The sequence below is a fragment of the Buteo buteo genome, chromosome 8 (assembly GCF_964188355.1).
Source record: "Buteo buteo chromosome 8, bButBut1.hap1.1, whole genome shotgun sequence".
Lineage (NCBI taxonomy): Eukaryota > Metazoa > Chordata > Aves > Accipitriformes > Accipitridae > Buteo > Buteo buteo.
Genome location: NC_134178.1, coordinates 6,267,738 through 6,287,398, shown reverse-complemented (window position 1 = coordinate 6,287,398; position 19,661 = coordinate 6,267,738). Strand labels below are relative to the sequence as shown.

The window sequence follows — 19,661 nt, the reverse complement described above, 5'->3', positions numbered from 1 at the left end:
TAACACAGACCCAGCCAGCTTTCACTCTAAATGACAGATTGCTGACAAGGGAGGAAATGTTCCTTATTGTGAATCATCCCAGAGACAAGACGTCTGCCATTCTCTTTTTATTTATAAGTATTTCCTTTAGTCTGCTAAATGTAAGTCACATTTCTCAGGACCTATGGATTCAAATTACTTGTCATAAGGGGCTTTATGGAATGTTCCTTTATCTTTTTTTTTTTTTTTTTTCCCCTCTGAAGAATAACATATTATAGTATTTGCAGCCCTAGAGATTTAGGAACCCAGAGTATTTTTTTCTTTAGTTTTCTGTGGGTTTTTTTTTATGCAATTATTTCAGAGCCTTGCTGTCACATTTTCATAAGGAACTTGATTCTTATATTTTACAAAATAGTAAATACAGTGTAATAACTTTAATAATTTAATGAACTTTAATAATTTAATTAATAATTTTCTAAAATGGCAACCACATTTTGTCACTTAGAGGCATTCAGATTGTCTTAAGTGCTTGTTGTTTCTAAAATATTTCTCAAGTAATTTGGAGGAGAAAATGATTGGGATAATTATCATTATCTCCCTGTCACTTCATATTAGTAGTACTGATAATATACCAGTACACTTTGTTATACCCATTGTTTTAAAATACTGATTTTATATCAAATTCATTACCATAGAATTGTAGAACATGTTATCTAGACATGAGATGTTGTGAGTGATGTGTTTACAAAAAAAATTAAAATGCATTAGTAGAATCAGAAGAATTCATAAATGCAGAATAGAAAGGAATTGGTAAGTATAGTTTACATAGATATTTTAAAAGTTTCTTTATTAAGAAAAATGAGGAGTTGCAGAGTTAGAAGTCAAGTCAACAGAGACAGAAGGCACCTATTAGAATACAGAACTTAAAGGGAGGAGAGAGAGAAGGCCTCCCTACTCAGGGACTGGGAAGAGCTTCAGTTTAGTTCAGACTGTCCATGAAGTCTGTCCAGTTTATAATAGCTTTCTACGACTAAAAGCTTCTGCCTAGTAGCTACACACATCTCTGCAGCAACTTTATTGTATACCAAATTTTATACATGGAAGAAGGTTGCTAGTAGGGTGACACTTAGAAACCTGCATGACAGATAGTATTGTTTGATGCAGCTATTAAATGTTTTGGTAGAGTGTGCAGTACATTGGAACAAATTGAAAATGACAATTTAGTTTGATTAAAACCAGGAAAAAGGAATGAACATCCAAAAAAATTTCAGCAGTGCTAAACAATGGAGCAGAGCAATGATAGGAAAATGGTGACAGGCAGGTAAAATATAAGGCATAGTGAAAGGAATAAGTTCAATTACACCTGACACTTAAGAGTCTTGGATAGTTCAGTGCATTGTGGACTGAATTATACCTCCAAAATATTTTCTCAGTCTTCATTTTTTTATCCAGAAAGCAGCTGTTGATCTGTAGTAAGAGTTAAAAAATTATATTCAGAATTGAACGCTTTCTCACAAAGTAGTACAGCTTTGCTGTGTATATTATGTTTCATTTTGAAAGACTATTAAATATTTTGAAAGTATACAAAATAATTAGAAAACATTCAGAGAAGGGCAAAATAAAGGTCAGCGCCATGTAAATGAGACCTAAAGGAGAAGAGACTAAATTGGTGAGATTTTTGGAGAGGTACGAATAATTGGTATCATGACAAAGAAGGTCATTCATCAAAATTTTTTTTAATAACACTGACACAAGTGGATATTTGTTTAAATTAAGAGTAACTCATTGTTTATGAAAGGAAATAGATTTTGGATTACTTGGTATCTATTTTTCATTCTGAATTGTTACTGAAGCTGTGTGATATTCTGTATAGGAAACCCCAAATGTTTAAAACTATGGTATATTTGAATCAACAGGGCTGAAATTTCCTTTGCTGAATGTCTGTCTTACATTTCTTTTGTTTCATCTGTATAGATTTCAAGAAACTTGTTTATTCCATTCTAGGAAATGTGGATGGGGAAAAAAAACCCATTGATTTCCAAGTTTAACCAAAACCCGTCAAGAGACATGCTTTTTTTTAATTGTCATTTCCTAGGGATGTGAAATTTGACACAGTGTAATTTTTGTACCAGGTTTATGCTTTTTGCCATCCCAGTGAAATTAATGGCCAATTTTGACACTCCATCTGCCAGATCATTGTTTTCATATTGGCTACTAAACATTTTCTCCCTGCAGCTTCCTCAGTTCTCCTGCAGCTCCTAGCAGTGACCACATTATACACACACAAGAGTATCAGAACCTCAGCATGGTCCACCTGGGATGATAGGGCTCAGGCTTTTTTCCTGGTGATTCCTTCGGGGAATGGTTTCTGAGTGGGGAAGTAAAGGGGAACGAAAGGACAGGAAATGTAAATACTAACATGCAAAACTTCTGAATTTTTGGGGCTTTTTCCACATTTTGAGTATGTGGAATTCTAAGCTTTTGGTTTTCTTTCAAATACTTATTTTGAACATCATTTTTAGTTAGCCGGATAACATACATAAACTCTAAGGTGTATAACATGAAATACATTTCTTGGTCCATGACTTAAATTCCTATGTCAGAGAAATAATGTTTCTAGATACTTAATAGTAAATCATAAATATCTTGCTGTCTGAATATCATGTTATGTTCAGAACATTATCAGAACACATGACAGAAGACAATCCAAACAAAATAAAATAATTCAGAATTTCTAGAATTTCATTACTTTGGTAATAGCAATAATGTGGAAAAATCTGCTGTCACTATAAACCCTTATTTTTTTATTTATTGGTAATTTATGTCTTATGGTATTTAAAAAATTGTCGGCTTATTTCCTACTTCTCTTGAGTAGCACCTGTTGAAGCTGTTTCTATATCTTCCTTAACCTGTATTAAGGTTAAAACCAACATTTTCTGGCCTTTTAATAATAATTTTCAGATTTAAAATATCTTTTTTCTTACCTAATTCTACAATGTATTTTACTGAATAATATAGTTATGCAAATTCAAAGTCCATTTCTGTTTCTTACATTACTTACTTTGTTCAAAAAGCATATAATTTAACAGATTTAGAGTTGGAAAGTTTTCCCAAAGATCATGTGTTGGAATAATGAATAGAAATGTGAGGTAGCAGATTCCTCAAGGCACCCTCTCTTCTTTACAGTTTGATTGACTTTGTGCATCTGGCTTAATTCCTGTTTGCTTTCAATCTACTTGCTAAATTCTAAGCGTAGCACTATTCATGTTATGATTGACTTAGCTCAAGAATTGTAGAAAGTTTAAAGTTAAAATAATTAATACATATATTAATTAAAATGTGTATAATATTTTAAAAATGAATTCCATTAAAAAATTGAGCACACCCCCTCCCCCAATTTAACAAAGTGAACTGGAGCTGTGATTTTTAATTTTGTATTGAGTATTATATGCTCATTATTTCTGACAAAGAACTATTAGAAAGGAGTATACACCCTCATCTTCTGTTCAGTAATACTAGTAAACCTAAAAGATGAAAAATAAAATCTTGTTGTGAGGTTTTCATAAGTAAAACTACCCTTTAAACTACATTTAAATTGTTATAATTTGTGATTACTACACTCCTCAAATAGTTTCCTTTTTATGATATAAGATCATAAAGGTCTTTTTAAAATGTACTATTTGAAATTTTATTGCCTTTAAAATATTGCAACAAACTAGTATAAAAAGGACCCTTTTTTTTTCTAGCTGTAAAAGATACTATCACAAGAATGTTCTCTGGACTTCAGCTTATATAGTTGAGATTATTCCAATGAGCAGAAGTTTGCAGGACTGGACCTTTATTTCATCCTTTTTGTAATGTGCTGGCATATGAATGAGATGCTTGTCCTTCGAATTAAGTGAGCAGAAGGACACTGAACAAGCAAAGTTATCCTTTTTTTTATAGTTGTAGTTAAAATAGATGAAAACATGTTTTTTCATACTTTTTTTTTCCAAAATTAAATCGACTAGCTGTATTTCTGTCTCTGGCTGAAACTAATAAAAGACAATTCTACTTTTCATTTGTATTAGCTATAGACACAAGCTGTATATCTGAGATATAATTTTTAGTGGAGATGCAAGGAAGGCAAAACAATGTGATGGAATATTGTACTTGTCAATGCTTAGTACAGCTTTTAGTTTCTTTAATAACTCCATTGGATAGCATATGTGTAGACTGGAATTCTGTTGCACCTAAATAACTACAGCATTCTTATTCCTAACCACCCATGGGAAATTAAAACACAGATGTTCAGTGCTGACTTCCCATGTCTATCTGAATCCGTGTGAGAGAATGGCTGAGGGACTCTTGGGATAGATTCATTTGCCATGACAGGATTGGCAGCAGATTGAGGAAGAGTCCACTCATGCTAATGGGCTTTTTTATTCTATTTCTGGTACATTATAACCTCCAAAACCTTTCCTGTATTACTTCAAATTTGATGCCTGCTCTTCACAAATGAAGGAAAGGCAAATCTGATTTTTTTATGCATGGTGAAATAGAACCATTAGATTTTAGCTACAGGCTTTAACCAGACTGTGACAGAGTGTTAGAGGGCAGTCTTAATTTTCTGTTTTTGTTTGGCTTTCTACCACTCATTATTTTTCTGCTTACTGTAAAATAACACAGCATCCTTTGATCACTGCCTCCTTTCAAAAGTGTTGCTAGTGTGAAAGACCTTCTCGCACACAATTTGTGCTTCTCGTAATTCTGTCAAATCTGCATTCTCCCTTATCTCTGGAACAAAGTTGCTGCAGAGTTGTGTGCAGCAACTGAAGATTGTTTTTGTGTTGAACGAGACTAAGAGCCTTTGGTCACTTAGGCTGGTAAGTTCTCAGCTACAAGTTCTCAGTATTCATTCTGAGGCTTATGTATTTCAGAAGAAATAAGGGACGGAAACACAATAGAAGAGTTACAGGTAGTGGCATTGGAAATGTAGGGAGTTTGGCAAAATGGTTGGAGAAAGGTTTCCCACAAATTGTGGGTGCCCCATCATTGGAAGTGTTCAAGGTCAGGCTGGATGGGACTTTGGGCAACTTGATCTAGTAAAAAATGTCTCTGCCTATGGCAGGGGCGTGGACTAGATGGTCTTTGAAGGTGCCTTCCAACCCATCCCAGGAAACATTCAAGGTCAGGTTGGATGGGGCTCTGAGCAACCTGACCTAGTTGAAGATGGCCCTGCGTGTTGCAGGGGGGTTGGACTAGATGACTTTTAAAGGTCCCTTCCAACCCAAACCATTCTATGATTCTGTGGTAAGAGCTGAATATGGCTGTAGATTTTTATCTGGAGAATATTCCTTTCTCTGTGCAGCAGTTTCAGTGAGACACATGCACGCCTGTATTAAGAATTCATTAAAAAGCAGGAATGGTAAGAAATGGCTAAATATTATGACAGTAAATGGAGTAGGGAGACATTTATTTTTACACTGCTGTTTGAATATATCTGTCTCAAGAATTATGTGAGGCTTTTAGTTGCTCAGTGGTATATCAGATCCTTTGTCTTGGTACAAATCTTTTGTGAGCTTTGTCTGCATCATCCAAATTATTGTTTCGAATGCACAAAATCTCATAGTTGTTAACCTTTCATTAGAGAAAGGAAGAAAGTCTAACTTTAGACTAAAACCAAAATGATGCAGTCATCAATCCAAAACATTTGAATTCTTTCATGCCTGGCTGCATTTTATTCAGGCAGCAAAAGGTATATTGCAAAGTTCAGCATTGTAAGGAACCACAGCCATAGCTTTTCAAAAGAATGGACTTCATTGAGGGAAGGATTTTTGTTTGGCTAAGGATATCAGCAATTGTGATACGCTCTTCCTTTACATTGATGTCTCGACTAGTCTGGAAGAGAGAGTGTTTTCCTTCCAAACACAAATACCACAGAGAGAAAAATAAAATCCCCATAACAGCACAAGTGTCTTGTCACACTGAGGCTGGAAGTGGCTACCTACAAGAAATAGAAATGAAAATTTAAAGAATTAATTATTAAGTGCATTTCAGAAACATTTGTTTTGCTTGTGTTTCCTCTCTGGTAGTGCTACATATAATGTATGTTACCAGGACTGTAAAGAAATGACACATGTATAAATTAGTTGCATAAAAGGCATGGTTTTCCTCCAAAACCTGCATTTATTTCTCTGGTTTTGATACTCATAATGAGGAGCTGAACGGTAAGCTTATGTAACTCACAGGTTTTAGTTGATTCAAAAAAATATTTGTGTCATGTTTCTGATAAAGAACAAGGAAATCACAGAAGTACCAAATTATGCCTGTTTGGATGGCAGACTGAAACGTGGCAGGAATGCCTCTGCTTGAGGATTTAATTGCATCCGTCTTGTTTCACAAGGAGGAAGTCTCTGCTATTTTTTTGTTACATTTAATGCTTTTATCCTGAAGTCAGTATGACTTCAGTTTATGACAATATTTTTCCTCAACATTGGGTTTTCTAACAAATTCAGTCATTCAAATGATCCTAAAGGATTTAGTAGAAAGAGAGAGGTTGAACACTGCCTAGTTCACAGAATAGAAATAGCATATTTATATATTGCTTTATAGAGCAAAAATAAAACCTGTATAATTCAGTCATGGGACTGAATGGATTGATAAATGGATAATTAATGGTAATTGACAACATATGTAGTTTTAAGTGCTTTCACATTTTAAAGATGCTAAAGGTCCAGAGCAAATTCAGGTTTTCTTTCTTTTGGTCTTCCAGCACATGGCATTGTGCAGTTAGGTAGGTGCACTGTGAAGTATTTTGTCTTTCTCTGAAACAACAAAGAACTGACTAGTTGAAGAATGGTAAATGTTGGGTTGTGAATATCCAGCAAAAGACAAAGCCAGTGATACCTGATAAACTATTTTTTTCTTGCTGTTACTTTGTTATGTTTAATACCTGCTGAAACAAATATAAAAGAAGCATTAACAGCAAAATAAAGAACACATAAACATAAGTCTGTAAAATGGGACTTTGTTCTGCTTTCTTAAGAAGAAATGGGGTTAAAACAGCTGTTACCTTGGCATAGAGGAATTAATGAGTGCCTGAAGTCAATAGCGGTTTGCTTCCCCTCCAGCTATCACCTTTCTCAGATATAGTTTATTAAGTCTTCAAAGAAAGGATGGACATTCGGTTGTTACTACCTGGTTATTGTAAAACTGTTATTGTTGTCAAAGCTATTGTTTAATTAGCACTTTCATCTCTTTTTTTTTAATCATCAATTTTTTTTTATTATTTATAAATACAATGTTTTGTATTTCTTTTCAAAAAACTTGATATTACAGAGCATTAAAGATAGCCTGGGGAGACTGCTGGGTCATATAGACATTATTCACAACAAGAAGATACCGGCTTTGCAAAGTGCTACACCAAGAGAAGCAGCAAATATACAAGAAAAGCTGACTCAGCTGAATTTCCAGTGGGAGAAAGTTAACAAGATGTACCGGGACCGACAGGCGTAAGTAACTTTTAAAAATTGCAATTTCTGAGGGCATCCATTGGTATTTGGCCTACTGTTGGTGATTGTTTCCTAGTCTTCTTTTTGTGGAAATATATTTTTAAGTTGCAAATGATACTTTATTGTAACTAAGCATAGAATATTTATAGGTAATTGTAATTTAATTTATGAGCATTTTTGTAAAATTGAAAATATTTTGACCAACTACCACTTGCATTGGACCAAAAATCTGGCATGATATTGCATACGTATTCCTATGTCATTATAAATGACATACCTTTAGCCTGAGATAGTATTAGGCATTTACTCTTTAGTACCTGTACTATTGATTTAAAAATTTGAATCTGTAATGGGTGCATCAGAGTAAAATCCCTTTTAGTTGCAGAGGATTTACTAGTTCAAGGAGCAGTTCTCACTTTATGTCGAAGGAGCACAGCTAGAATTGTTAGCAGCTCTAAATCCAGTGTCATCTTTTTATAAGTCTGTATATTAGACATTATACAGCAAGGCAGGACAATCAAGAGAAGTATAGAAAGGCATTAAAATGATAATAAATAAAGCTGTGATCTCCTACAGTATCATATAATACTTATTATTATTTTTCTCCTTTTATGTTATTTCTGGTGTTTGTAATCCGGGAATCGTATTACGATACAAAATACAGCCAAACCTGTTTTATTAATTCAAGCATGGCTCATGTTAGTAACACAACAGAGACTAGCAATCCAGTAATTTATTTACACTCTGTAGTAGATATCTTTAAAATTTTTGGCATTGTGCAATAAAATACCTATACTTGCCCTTGTTGTTTTTTTTTTTTTTAATTTATTAGATGATATATCAGATGTTACTGGTAGTAATAGAGAATTTTTTATGATTTATGGGATATACTTTTTTCCCAGTACGAGTAATTTAAGAGTTAACAAATAAGTTTGCCTTAAATAAAAAGACATCATTTCAAGTTTTTATTGAATTACCACAGAAAAGTCCTTGATGATTCTTCTGAGAATGTAAATCATTAATCTGATAATGAAAAACATTATATATTGACTAGTTCCATTCATTGAAATTGTCCATTCATAGGAATTTTACAAAATTGGCTCTTCAGACAATGCTGAAAACTTGACGTTAAGTTTCATTTGATATTCTACCCCAAAAGACAATAGAATGACATTTGCTAGGATATCACTTTTTACACTACACATATGTTTAGAAATATCCCTTATCTCAGAAACTGTTCTTAAAACCCTTATAATTGTTCTAAAAAAAAATATAATGTCCAAATAATTGATATGTTGTATTGTAGGAAGAGATAAGAATCTAAACATGTAAGCAGTGACTAGAAGGAAAAAATACTTCCTGTGGGTTGAGGCTGCACTGATTTTGTCCTACAATCCAAGCCTTGGTAACTTTTGTGTTTTCTTTGTTTAGAAATATTGGTCAACAACTGTCACTTTTCAGGTTTGTACAGACATACTATTTCCACTGTCAGCCAGTCACTAGCTTTGATTTTAAGTTGCTGGAGAGAGTAAAGTTAAAAAAATAATAATCAGAGAGAATCATAGTAAAAAATATAATTCCGTAATCTTCATGTCATCTCTGGTTTGTCTCAACATTTAGAGTGTAAGAAACAGAGACAGATCTATAATCTGGTAAGGTTTCCAGATTCTCCCATGCACAGTACTTTATTTAAAAATAGTAAGCCTGGCTCTGGTGTGGTAAGAAAGATTCTTCTGTTTGTCATGATGCCATGTACAGAAATGAAGGATAAATTAGAATCAGAGACTAGAGCCAAGCTGCACATACGGATAATAAAAAGTGGGGATATTTGGTGTTGCACTTTTCCCAGAGACTGGCTTTGCCCAAACTCTTACTGGTGCAGTAGACCAAGCTCTGAGAAACCTTTGGAATCTCCCCATATACTTTTTCTACCACTGTTGCGCAGCAAGGAGAGCGATTTACAGTAGCTGAAAGCTTTAACCACCAGCACCGCCACTCAGTTATCGCTTATTTAGACTATATATAACAATATTTAGCCAGCAGCAGAAAGTATTCTGAGGTGAAATGAATGAATGTTTGTCAAGTATTTTGAGGTCATCAGATAAAGGCACCAGAGAAGTGTAAAGTATGCTTACACTCCAGCTGGTGTTTGCCTGGGGGAGCCATCCTCCTTTAGTATGAGGGACAGCAACTCAAGGTGATGATAAGCTTGACTGCTGTCTGGATTGCACGCCTTTCTTTTTCTTCTAAATCTTTTGTTTGTGGTGTCAGTCTCACTGTGTCACTGTTTCAGTGGTTTTGCTTGAACTCTGAGATGATCCCTATAGCTTCTGCCGTTTTGTGAGGTGCCTTTGGACCGCACACGAATGCTGGGGAGGAGATGAAGGAAGACAATATGGCCTTTAGCATTTTGCTTCTAGCAGTTTGTGTCTGTAAGGGGTGAAAGTATCAGTGTAAGTCTGCCCTTGAGACAGGGATGAAGCTGTGTTTATGAGATATGCTATTGATGATGATGTTTTAGGACAGTTTTGGAATTATCATTGGAGCTCTGTCTTGCTTTCAAGGGAGTGTGCCTAAGTGAATGTGAGTATTCCATGTTTGAAAGGTTACAGAAGCAAATATACTATACTATGTTCATTTCTGAATATTTGGTTTAGGAAATCAAAGGGTTGTAATAATGCATGAATTATTATTTAAGTAAATGCAAAGTCAACTGTCACCATTATAGATGGAAGAACAAAAAAACTTTCCTTACCCCTGTAGTTACTAGCAGAGAGCTTACTCTAAATCTCATAGAAATCAATAGAAACATTCATGCTGAATTCTTTTGTGTGAAATAGATTTCCTGGAAGTCCTGATTCATATCTAGATACTTTGTAATTAACTTTATAGTGAGTCCCTTTTAATTAGAAATCAAAATAGATTTTTCAGTTTGTTTAACAGCAGAGCACATGCCAGTTTGACAGAAATTCATTGTGATGATAAATACTCAGATAACTTTACGAGTCCAGTTCTTCCGCAGTATTTGAAAACCTCATTTCCCATTGTCGCTTTAGCATGTTTCCTGTATTTGAATAAGTGTTCATACTGTACTTACTGTAAGATAACACGCAATATTTCACTGAAAAAGTATAAGCAAAAATGCTCTGATCATCCTAGCGTACTCTTTCAGTTGTATTGGAAACCTAGGATGAATGCAAATTTTTAGTCTTTTCACAAACTCATTGAAACACTGGTCTTCAACTGATTTTTTTAAGTAAAGCCTAGATCTAGCATGGTTCTTTGACAGGAGTTTCTCTTCTGTACAAATTCATTTCCGAACATGGTAATTGATTGTGTCTCCAACAGATACATGGGGGTGATGCCATCTTATGCCAAGTGGCATTTGTTTCTTTGGTTTTAGTTTTCTGAGTGCACAGCAAAATCCAGGAAACAGCAGCAATGGCATGATTTGTCTTCTGTGAGCTAAGGAGTAATTTATGATTTCATTTATAACTTCAACCTTTGCCCTCATGATAGTAAATTTCTATGTTACCTTTTCCAGTAGTCATTCCAATAGTCACATTAAGATAATACAGTCTGAATTTTGTAAGGTAGAGTTATGTTACAGTGCCAGTAAGAGTAACCATTCAGATGCCATAGTCGTCGTACTAGGATTTAACAATAGTCTCCCTTCTTTGCAGCAGCCTTAGATACTGGTTTTTTTATATTAATCGTGACTATTTAGGAAATAACACTAACACCAGGTCCCTGTAGATCTTCAATAAGAACACATAATATTTGGAAAAAAATTAACTATTATTCAATCGATAATAGAAAAATAGATTTTTAAATGATGGTCTTGAATAACTATTTATCTTATCAACTTACCACTTGTGGAAGACCTTGTTTCTCTTGTCAGGATATTGTCTTCCCAGGATATTTATGCCTCAGTCTTGTTTCTGTGAACAACATGTACTCCCTAAAAGTATTCCTTTCTAACAGTGCCAGAAGTCATTGAATCAATAAAGTGCAACAAACTTTTCCAGAATAGACCAATACTACATTAATTTTAGATATTTCTAAAGCAATTACAGATCACTCACAAACAATGTAAGAAAAAAAAAATTAAGCACAAGCAGAAAAAAAAAAGAAGAATACTAAAAAGAATCTAATTTAAAAGCAAAATACTTAAATTTAACAATATTGTAGACCTTGAACATTTTTGAAACTGTTTCTTGACCATGAGTTAAAATTCTAATGGATCCCTCATATTAATTTCAAGCAACTAATTTTTGCCTTTTTCATGTCTTATTTAAGAATTATCTTCCATGGCATACATTGTAGACTAGATGAATGCTCTTCTAATTAATCTGAAATCTACTAAAAAATTCAATGTTGTGAGAGAATGTGGGAAAGTTGGTACCAGATATCTTTACAAAGTGTTTCTTGCTAATTCTGAAAAGAGGAAAAAAGTGATATGCCAGTCTTCTATCCGAAAAGAACCGAAATCCATTATAATGGTGCCAAAACAGATTGATGGCTTTTATAAAAGTCACAAACAACTAACTATTTTTATAGTAACAAGAGCAAACCATAAAGAACTAGTTAATAGGCTTATACTAAGAATGATTTTCATTTTGGACAGCAGTACACTGTCAACTATTTCTGAGTAGCCTTAAATTAGTTGTTGATTGGCTTGATAAGGCCTAATGAGAAAGGTGTATTATACCTAAAGAATTGGCAGAGAAATAATATTTTGTGGTCATATTTCTAATAACACATAGTAGCAGATGTTGTAATGCCTTCTGTCAATATTTATAATGTAAAGAAACCCAAAATGTATGGGAATATTTTTGTTGCTGAGTTTGTAACTAGAAAGATTTAATTTACAGCATAAGCTGGAAAATATTTTTGCCTTATATGTGGCCATTAAAGTGTCTCTTTTCATAGGGCAATGTATGTAAGAACATCTTCTAAATGGAATAGCTTCAAGTGAAATTTAAAATTTTTTGTTAAAGCTTATAGAGCAAATCTGAGGCAGAATGAGAAATAATACTGTAGCTTTTGGGAAGGGAGTAATGTTTATTAAATCTCTGTCATACAGGTGGTTTTAGAGCTTAACAGATAATTCTTGATATGGGAATTGAAGGTGTCTGTATAGTAAAACGAGGTGAAAATAACTAATTCAGGATTTCTTTTAATAAGTAGATCTGATTGTCTCATCTGAAATAACATGTTTGTGTGCTGTGAAAGTGTTTCAGCTGAAAAAGAATCCTGAATGTTTTTAAATCACCAACCCCCAAGCCTGAAAATTAGCATAACTTAGCATAACTTTACTGTAAAATGCTCCAGTGACAAAAATACATTACATTCATACAAGAATTATTTTAGAGACTTTTTCTGCTGTACAAACTAAAAAAATTTCACTGAAACGTCTGGGAAATGTTACAGCTTAGTCATGAATATGTGGGCTGTAGAACTGTGGGAATGCAAATATGTATGAAGACAAATATGGTCAGAGGCCAATAGGTTCTGAGCTGTCTGGCTATGAACCGTCTTGGGCCTTTATGTCAGATATAAAAATAATATGACATTGTGGTCAGTGTCATAAGCTATGAAATGCAGGGTATACTTGCTTTAGGGACAACGCTATGTTTGTGCAGCTATGTAGTTTCCCAGATAGTCTTGATTTATATCCAACCATCTCAAAACACTGGCAGAGCTCATTTATGCTTAGCTACATCCATCTGTGTAGGCATAGCCTAAGAGAGTTGCAGCATATCCTGAGGTCTGAAACTTTATTTGCAATGACTTCTCGTACTTTCTGGAAGTGTTGACAATGAAGGTATACTTTCACTGTTGGTATTGAATCATTACGGTTTGCTGTGCAAGAATTTTTTGGCTGGGTGAATATTTAGGTGGGTCACCTGTGCACTAAATGAAGGATGATGTTGCAGGAACTGCCATTAGGTCCAACATGTGTTGGATGTACTAAGGTGAGCTCCGTTGCAGAATTCCCTTGATGCTTTTTAAGGAATTGCTGCTCTCTAGTCACCATGGTGCACTGTACACCTACATTTAAGTAGCTCCTGGGAGAGCATTTTTGACAGTAGAGGGAGCCTGGTCTGTTAACATCTGTAGCTAAATTCAGAAGTTACACTTTTCTGTTTTATTCAGTTTTCATCACTGTCGTTTCTCAGCTGTGTTCATGTTGTAGCTATCATCTAATAAATATAACTTTCTCTTTCTTCCTCCAAGGTAGTTTGTATGCAGGTTTTTTTCTTTTAATAAATGTTTTACATACACCCCTATGTGCCAAAGAGACAAGACACTCATTATGTTTGGAGCAGAAAGCAGCAAGTTTTGTGGTAGTCATAGACCTTGGTACTAATAGTTTTGAGACTTAGAAAGTTCAGTCTTCTGTCCTGGTGACCTTCAGTAATTCAGTAGTCAGCTTTCAAAATTCCTTTTCTCGAAGGGCAAGTCAGTGTTTGAGGTTATTTGGGCAAAATGCAATCAATACTTCTGGTTTGAGCCAGAATATTATGGGAATCAACCTAAAAAACCTGTTTGCATTGGCTCATTGTTATGGCATTAAATACACTGCATGTTGCTAGAGTAGTCTCTGTTCCAGAAAATTTTGTAATCTATACCCTTGAGGTTAATTTAGCCTTGTATTTATTTATCTGGGGAACCAAAAATATTGTTTTATTTAACACAGAAAAGAAATTCCCTTCTTAAATCGAAGCAGAGCATTCCAGAAATTTTTTGTAAAAGCAAGAAAAATGCCTGTTTTCCATTTATTTTTGTTTTGGGGGGACTATACCATTGACCCATTGCAAGTAGTTCTTGCTGATTTGATATTCTTTGTTGCTTCCTGGAATATATCATTTCCTTGTAGATGAGACTTTCACTTTAAGATATTTCATCTGATTGGTAATTATCTTAAGTGTCCAGTTGCTTTTCCAGTAAAAGAGGGATTAATTCATAGCATGAGATTGAAAATGTTCTTGCAGAAGTTACACTAAAATAAAATAAGAGCGACAATTATTTTGCTGTTCTTCTATATCATTATGCCTGATATCACTCAGGAAAATTGGGTTTAGTAATAACTTCATTAAGACCTTGAGGCAATTCTCTATCTATTAGGACAACATGAGGATAATACTGTAAGATTGCATAGCCTCTGTTCTGGGCAGATGATCTGATTTATTCTTCCTGTCTGCAAGTCTTGTATGACAGCAATAAAATTGAAAAGAAGTGGGGTGCCAATGTTGGAAAACAGTAACAAAATTCACATATACTTTCCACAGAATACAGAGCATACCTATATTTTGGAGCTGTGCATGTGTTAACTGGATGGCTGGAATACAGATGCCAAACAAAATGGACCATAGTGACCCTCTGCTTGTCTTTCTGGAGTGGTAAAACAAATAGGGCGTTCTTTCTTCTCTCCCGCAACCAATTTTTCAAAATCCTATAACAACACAATTACCCTTGAGTCGTACTTCCCTGCCAGATTTGGTTGAAATTGGCTGAAAAAGCTAGAAAATTTATTGTTGGAAATGAGTGAGGGACAGCACAATCACTGAAGTCTCATTTCCTTAGGTTAAAAATAGAAAGAAAATACATCTTTTATTTGCTTAGCCTGTTGGTCATAAAGAAATTCACTAGAATTTCTTTTAGGAACTTATCTCTGTCCTAAGCTACGGATCAATATAAAATCTAGCTATGGTGACTTACAGGAGATTTTCATTTCCTTAATTAGTGTCATAGAATCACAGAATAATTCGGGTTGGAAGGGACCTCAGGAACTCTCCCAGTCTAACATCCTGCACAAAGCAGGGCCAAAGCCAGTTGACCAGGTTGCGCAAGGCTTTAGCCAGGCAGGTCTTAAAGACCTCCAACAACAGAGACTGCACAACCTCCTGGGAACCTGTTCCACAGCTTGACTGTCCTCCTGGTGAAAATTGTTTTCCTTACATCTAGTCTGAACCTCTCATTTTCCTTTATGCCTGTTGTCTTTCATTCTCCCACCATGCACCCCTGAGAAGAGCCTGGCTGTGTCTTCTCAATGACCTCCTTGTAGGTGTTGGAAGGCTGCTGTTGGGTTCACTGAAGCCATCTCTTTGCCCAGTTCCCTCAGCCTCTCCTCACAGAACAAGTGCTCCAGCCCCGTGACTTGCTTGGTGGAGCCCTGCTGAACTCGCTTCAGTTTGTTAAGGTCTTGTATTGGACCAAAATCGGACACGGTGTTCTAGATGTGGCCCAATGAGTGCTGAGTGAAGAGGGGCAATATCTTCTGTCAATCTGCTGGCTGTGCTGCTGCTAATGCAGCCCAGGATACACTTTGTCATCTTTGCTGACAGGGCACGCTGCTGGCTTACGTCCAGCTTGCTGCCCAGAGGACCCCAGATCCTTTTTTTGCAGAGCTGTTTCCCAGCCAATCAGTTCCCAAACTGTTGTTGCTAGGGGTTCTTCCTTCCCAGGTGCTAGACTTCTCATTTGTCCTTGAATTTCACAGGGCTCATGTTGGCTTGGCCCTCCAGCGTATCTAGCTCCTTCTGAATGGCAGCTCTATACTTAAGCGTATTGGCTTTTTCACCTCTGATTTCACCCTGATGGGTGATGAATGGCTTGAGAGCAGCCCTGTGGAGAAGGACTTGGAGACATCGGTAGATGAAAAATTAGATATGAGCAAGCAATGTGTGCTTGCAGCCCAGAAAGCCAATGGTATCCTGGGCCGCATAAAAAGAAGCGTGGCCACTAGCTCGAGAAAGATGATTCTCCCCCTCTACTCCACTCTCATGAGACCCCACCTGGAGTACGGCACCCAGTTCTGGGGTCCCCAGTACTTGGGGGTTGGACTAGGTGATCTTTAAAGGTCCTTTCCAACCCAACCCATTCTATGATTCTATGATGTAGATGTCATCTGCATCTGGTGAAGGTGCACTCTATTGCCAGCTTGAGGTCATTGATGATGGACACCTCTTATGCTCCTCTTTTTTCTGACCACAAGGTAGAGTACAACTCATCAAGAACTACCCTCTGATCCTGACAGTCCAACCAACTCTCTACCCATTTGGTTGTCTACCCATCCAAACTGTAGCATCCCAAATGGGATACCAAATTCCTGTGCATGGTGGTGTTGAAAGCCTTGCTACAGTCAAAGTAAATGATATCCACTGTTCTCCATCATCCACAAACCTCAACATTTTATAGTGGAAGACAATCAAATACATCAGGCATGCTTCACCCTTGGTAAACCCCTGCTGACTGCTCCCAGTCACCTTATTCTTTGTGTGCCCAGAAAAGTGTTCCAAGAGGTCTTGCTCCATGATTTTCCCACTATTACTGGCCTGTAGTACCCTGGATCATCCTTTTGGCCTTTTTTGAAGACAGATGCAACATTTGCCTTTCTGAAGTTGTCAGAGGCCTCTCCCTGATCTCCATGAGCTTTTAGAGATGATAGCAAGCAGCCTTCCCAAACATCAGCCTGCTCTCTCAGCATCCTGAGGTGCATCCTGTCTGTCACAGGGACTTGTATGGGTTGAGTTCTCTGACATAATTCTCTGCTTGCCCATCATCTGCCTCTAGGAGTTCCCCTTCTCCTTCAACCATGCCTATAAGCACAAAGGCTGTGAGACCTTGCTAGTACTTCTCCTTTCTTTATAGCTGCATTACCTTTTTCAGACTTTTGGAAGTTTTATTTTTATGGAACTTCAATGTCATACTCATGAAGAAAATACATAATACTTATCTGACATGGTAGGAGGTACTGCATCCGGTGGAAAATTCTGCAAAGAAATCAGGACCTTCTAATATAAGTATGCCTCTCTTAAGATGTCCAAAGTCTCATTCATTCATCAGTAAGATTTCCTGCAGTCTCTGTCTAGAGCCTACTTTATATAGACCTCTGGAATACATTAATAATCAGAGGTTATTGTTGTGTGGTCCTGAGGTATCTGCCCATCTTATTTAACAAAGGCAGGCCTTGGATTTCTTGAACTTTTAAAGATTTAAAATGTGCTTCAGAAGAGTAAGCACCCGCTTCTCAACAAACCAAAAAATGTGAATGTAATTTCTAACTATGCAGATTTTCAGAAATGTCTTCAAAGTCATCTTATCCTTTGTCATTTTACTCACACTGTTTCAGACATACAAACTCTTTACTGTCAATTCTAGTTTTTAAAATTCTAAAAGCAATACTGTTTGATTTTTCCTTTATCACTGTTCAACAAAGGGCCCCCTTCTACCATTTTTGTTAGCTATTATTGTAAGGTGCCATGTGTGGCTTTTCTTAGCCATAAATTTGCCTTCCTAAGTATAATGTATGTTGTTATAAATTTAACCCTCTGTACACGTATCTGTGTGTGTGTAGTTGTATGCATATATGAAACTGCTTCTAGTCACTTTTAGTTTTACCATCTCAGATTGAAAGACATTGGTGTTGTATTTGGAACCATTTTGAGAAAGGAAGGGTAATGAAACTGGTCGTCTTTATAAAGCCTGTGGTCCAGATTTTATTGACAGACATAGTCCCTTCTTCTTCAGAACTGGAAATATAATGGTTTCAGGTTAAAACATATATACGCATATCACTTGGGTGCCATAAAGCTTAGCTCTGTGAGTGGTTTTGTGAGCTTAGTCTTGAGGTATAGGGATTAAGAGCACTCACTCCTAGGGCTGTCTTCCTGGGCAATAGGAGTCCTTTAAGTGGTCCATCTGACACATTACTCCTTTAGCTCAGATCAGAAGAGAACCTTTGAAACTGATCTTCTGATGGTCCCCACCGTGATTTGATTCGTGCTGAGAAGGGCTCTTGGAGCATTTGAACTGGATTCCTGTTGGATTAAACAAATTCGGAAGATATGCTCCAGGAATGCACCTAATGTGCTTCAGCTGCAACTGAGCATTTAGTCTACTGGCCCACACTAGAGAGCTTGAAGTGAAACCTTCAGACACATCAAATGTGTAAGCTGGCCTCATTGGCTTAAAATTAAGCATATGTTTAGGCAGTGGTTTGATGCCAACCTAGGAAAGGAGTGACTAGTGCCACTTCCTGGCCAAGAAGGGGAGATTTTCCTTCTTCCCTATTCCCTTTTGTCTTTTGCAGTGATGCTAAGTACTTGAACTATATTTCTGCCTTGTGGCCCAATAATACTATTTTCAGTGAGATTCCTGCCCTCTCTTCCTGCCCGCCCCCCCCCCCCCCCCAAAAAAAATACAAATATGAGGAGTGTCAGGTCCTGTGAGTCCATCAGTCAGTATCTTATGATAATCCCTTATCTTTTGAGAAAGAATTCATGTGGACTATGAATGTGATTTGATAATATGAGACTGAATTTTCTACAAACAAAATAGGCTATCAATAGTTGTATGTTTTGTCTGGTAGCATAGTTACTGAAAAGCAAAATGTAAGGAAAATGTAGCTGAAGATATTCTAAATATTGTTTGAACAGCCATAAAATCAACAATTTGTGGGATATATTCCCCAAAGTAGAAGAAAATGCTTATGCTTCTGTTCTCAGAGAAAAAAAGAAAAAAAAAACAAAACAAACACAAACAAACAAACAAGAAACCAAAAAAAAAAAACCAAACAAAAAACCCCTCATAGTTTCAATATTTGTTTAGAATAAGCCAGCACATTTTAAAGAATTCAGATGACTAGGATTTGTGTATTTGGTATTTATACAGTAGCTGTCACAGATTTCATCTGTTATCTCAGAATTGTATGCCAAAATCTAGGTGCTTTTAAAGCTTTCAATATGATAAAATTGTCACCTTGATTTTTAAAAAGGAAGTCTGAAAATAGGATGCTGGCAAAAATAGTAAATCTCAACTTCCAGAATCATCATTGCATTCTGAAAGAGTAAAAACTCTGAACTCATTCACTCAGGAGATTAATAGTTTAGGGATATAGGCTGGAAAAAAAAGGTTTAATTGTTTGATTAATAATATTTTTTCTGAAATATCAATTAACATGCTTCAGTGTTTCATATAGGCTCTCTATATATTATTATAGCATGTAAAATGCAGTAATTGCAATTTCTTTCTGTGTAGTACTAAGAAATAATCAAAATCAAAATAATTTGCACGTTTTGCCAAAAAACAGAGTTTTCTAAATGTTATCAAGATAATTGTTGAACATTTTGGTATTTCAAGGCCAAACTCTGCCCCTTTGTAAGGTTATGCACTATTTTGTCT

General features: G+C 35.9%; 1 protein-coding gene across 12 annotated transcripts in view; it reads left to right on the top strand.

Annotated features, from left to right (window-relative positions):
- Positions 1-19,661, top strand: part of DMD (dystrophin) — a 1,298,312-nt gene that overhangs the window by 647,114 nt on the left and 631,537 nt on the right. For all 12 annotated transcript variants that reach the window (XM_075033523.1, XM_075033524.1, XM_075033521.1 and 9 more), the window contains one exon: positions 7,300-7,472. In XM_075033523.1, the coding sequence (XP_074889624.1) occupies positions 7,300-7,472 (173 nt within the window). The remainder of the gene's footprint in view (positions 1-7,299; positions 7,473-19,661) is intronic.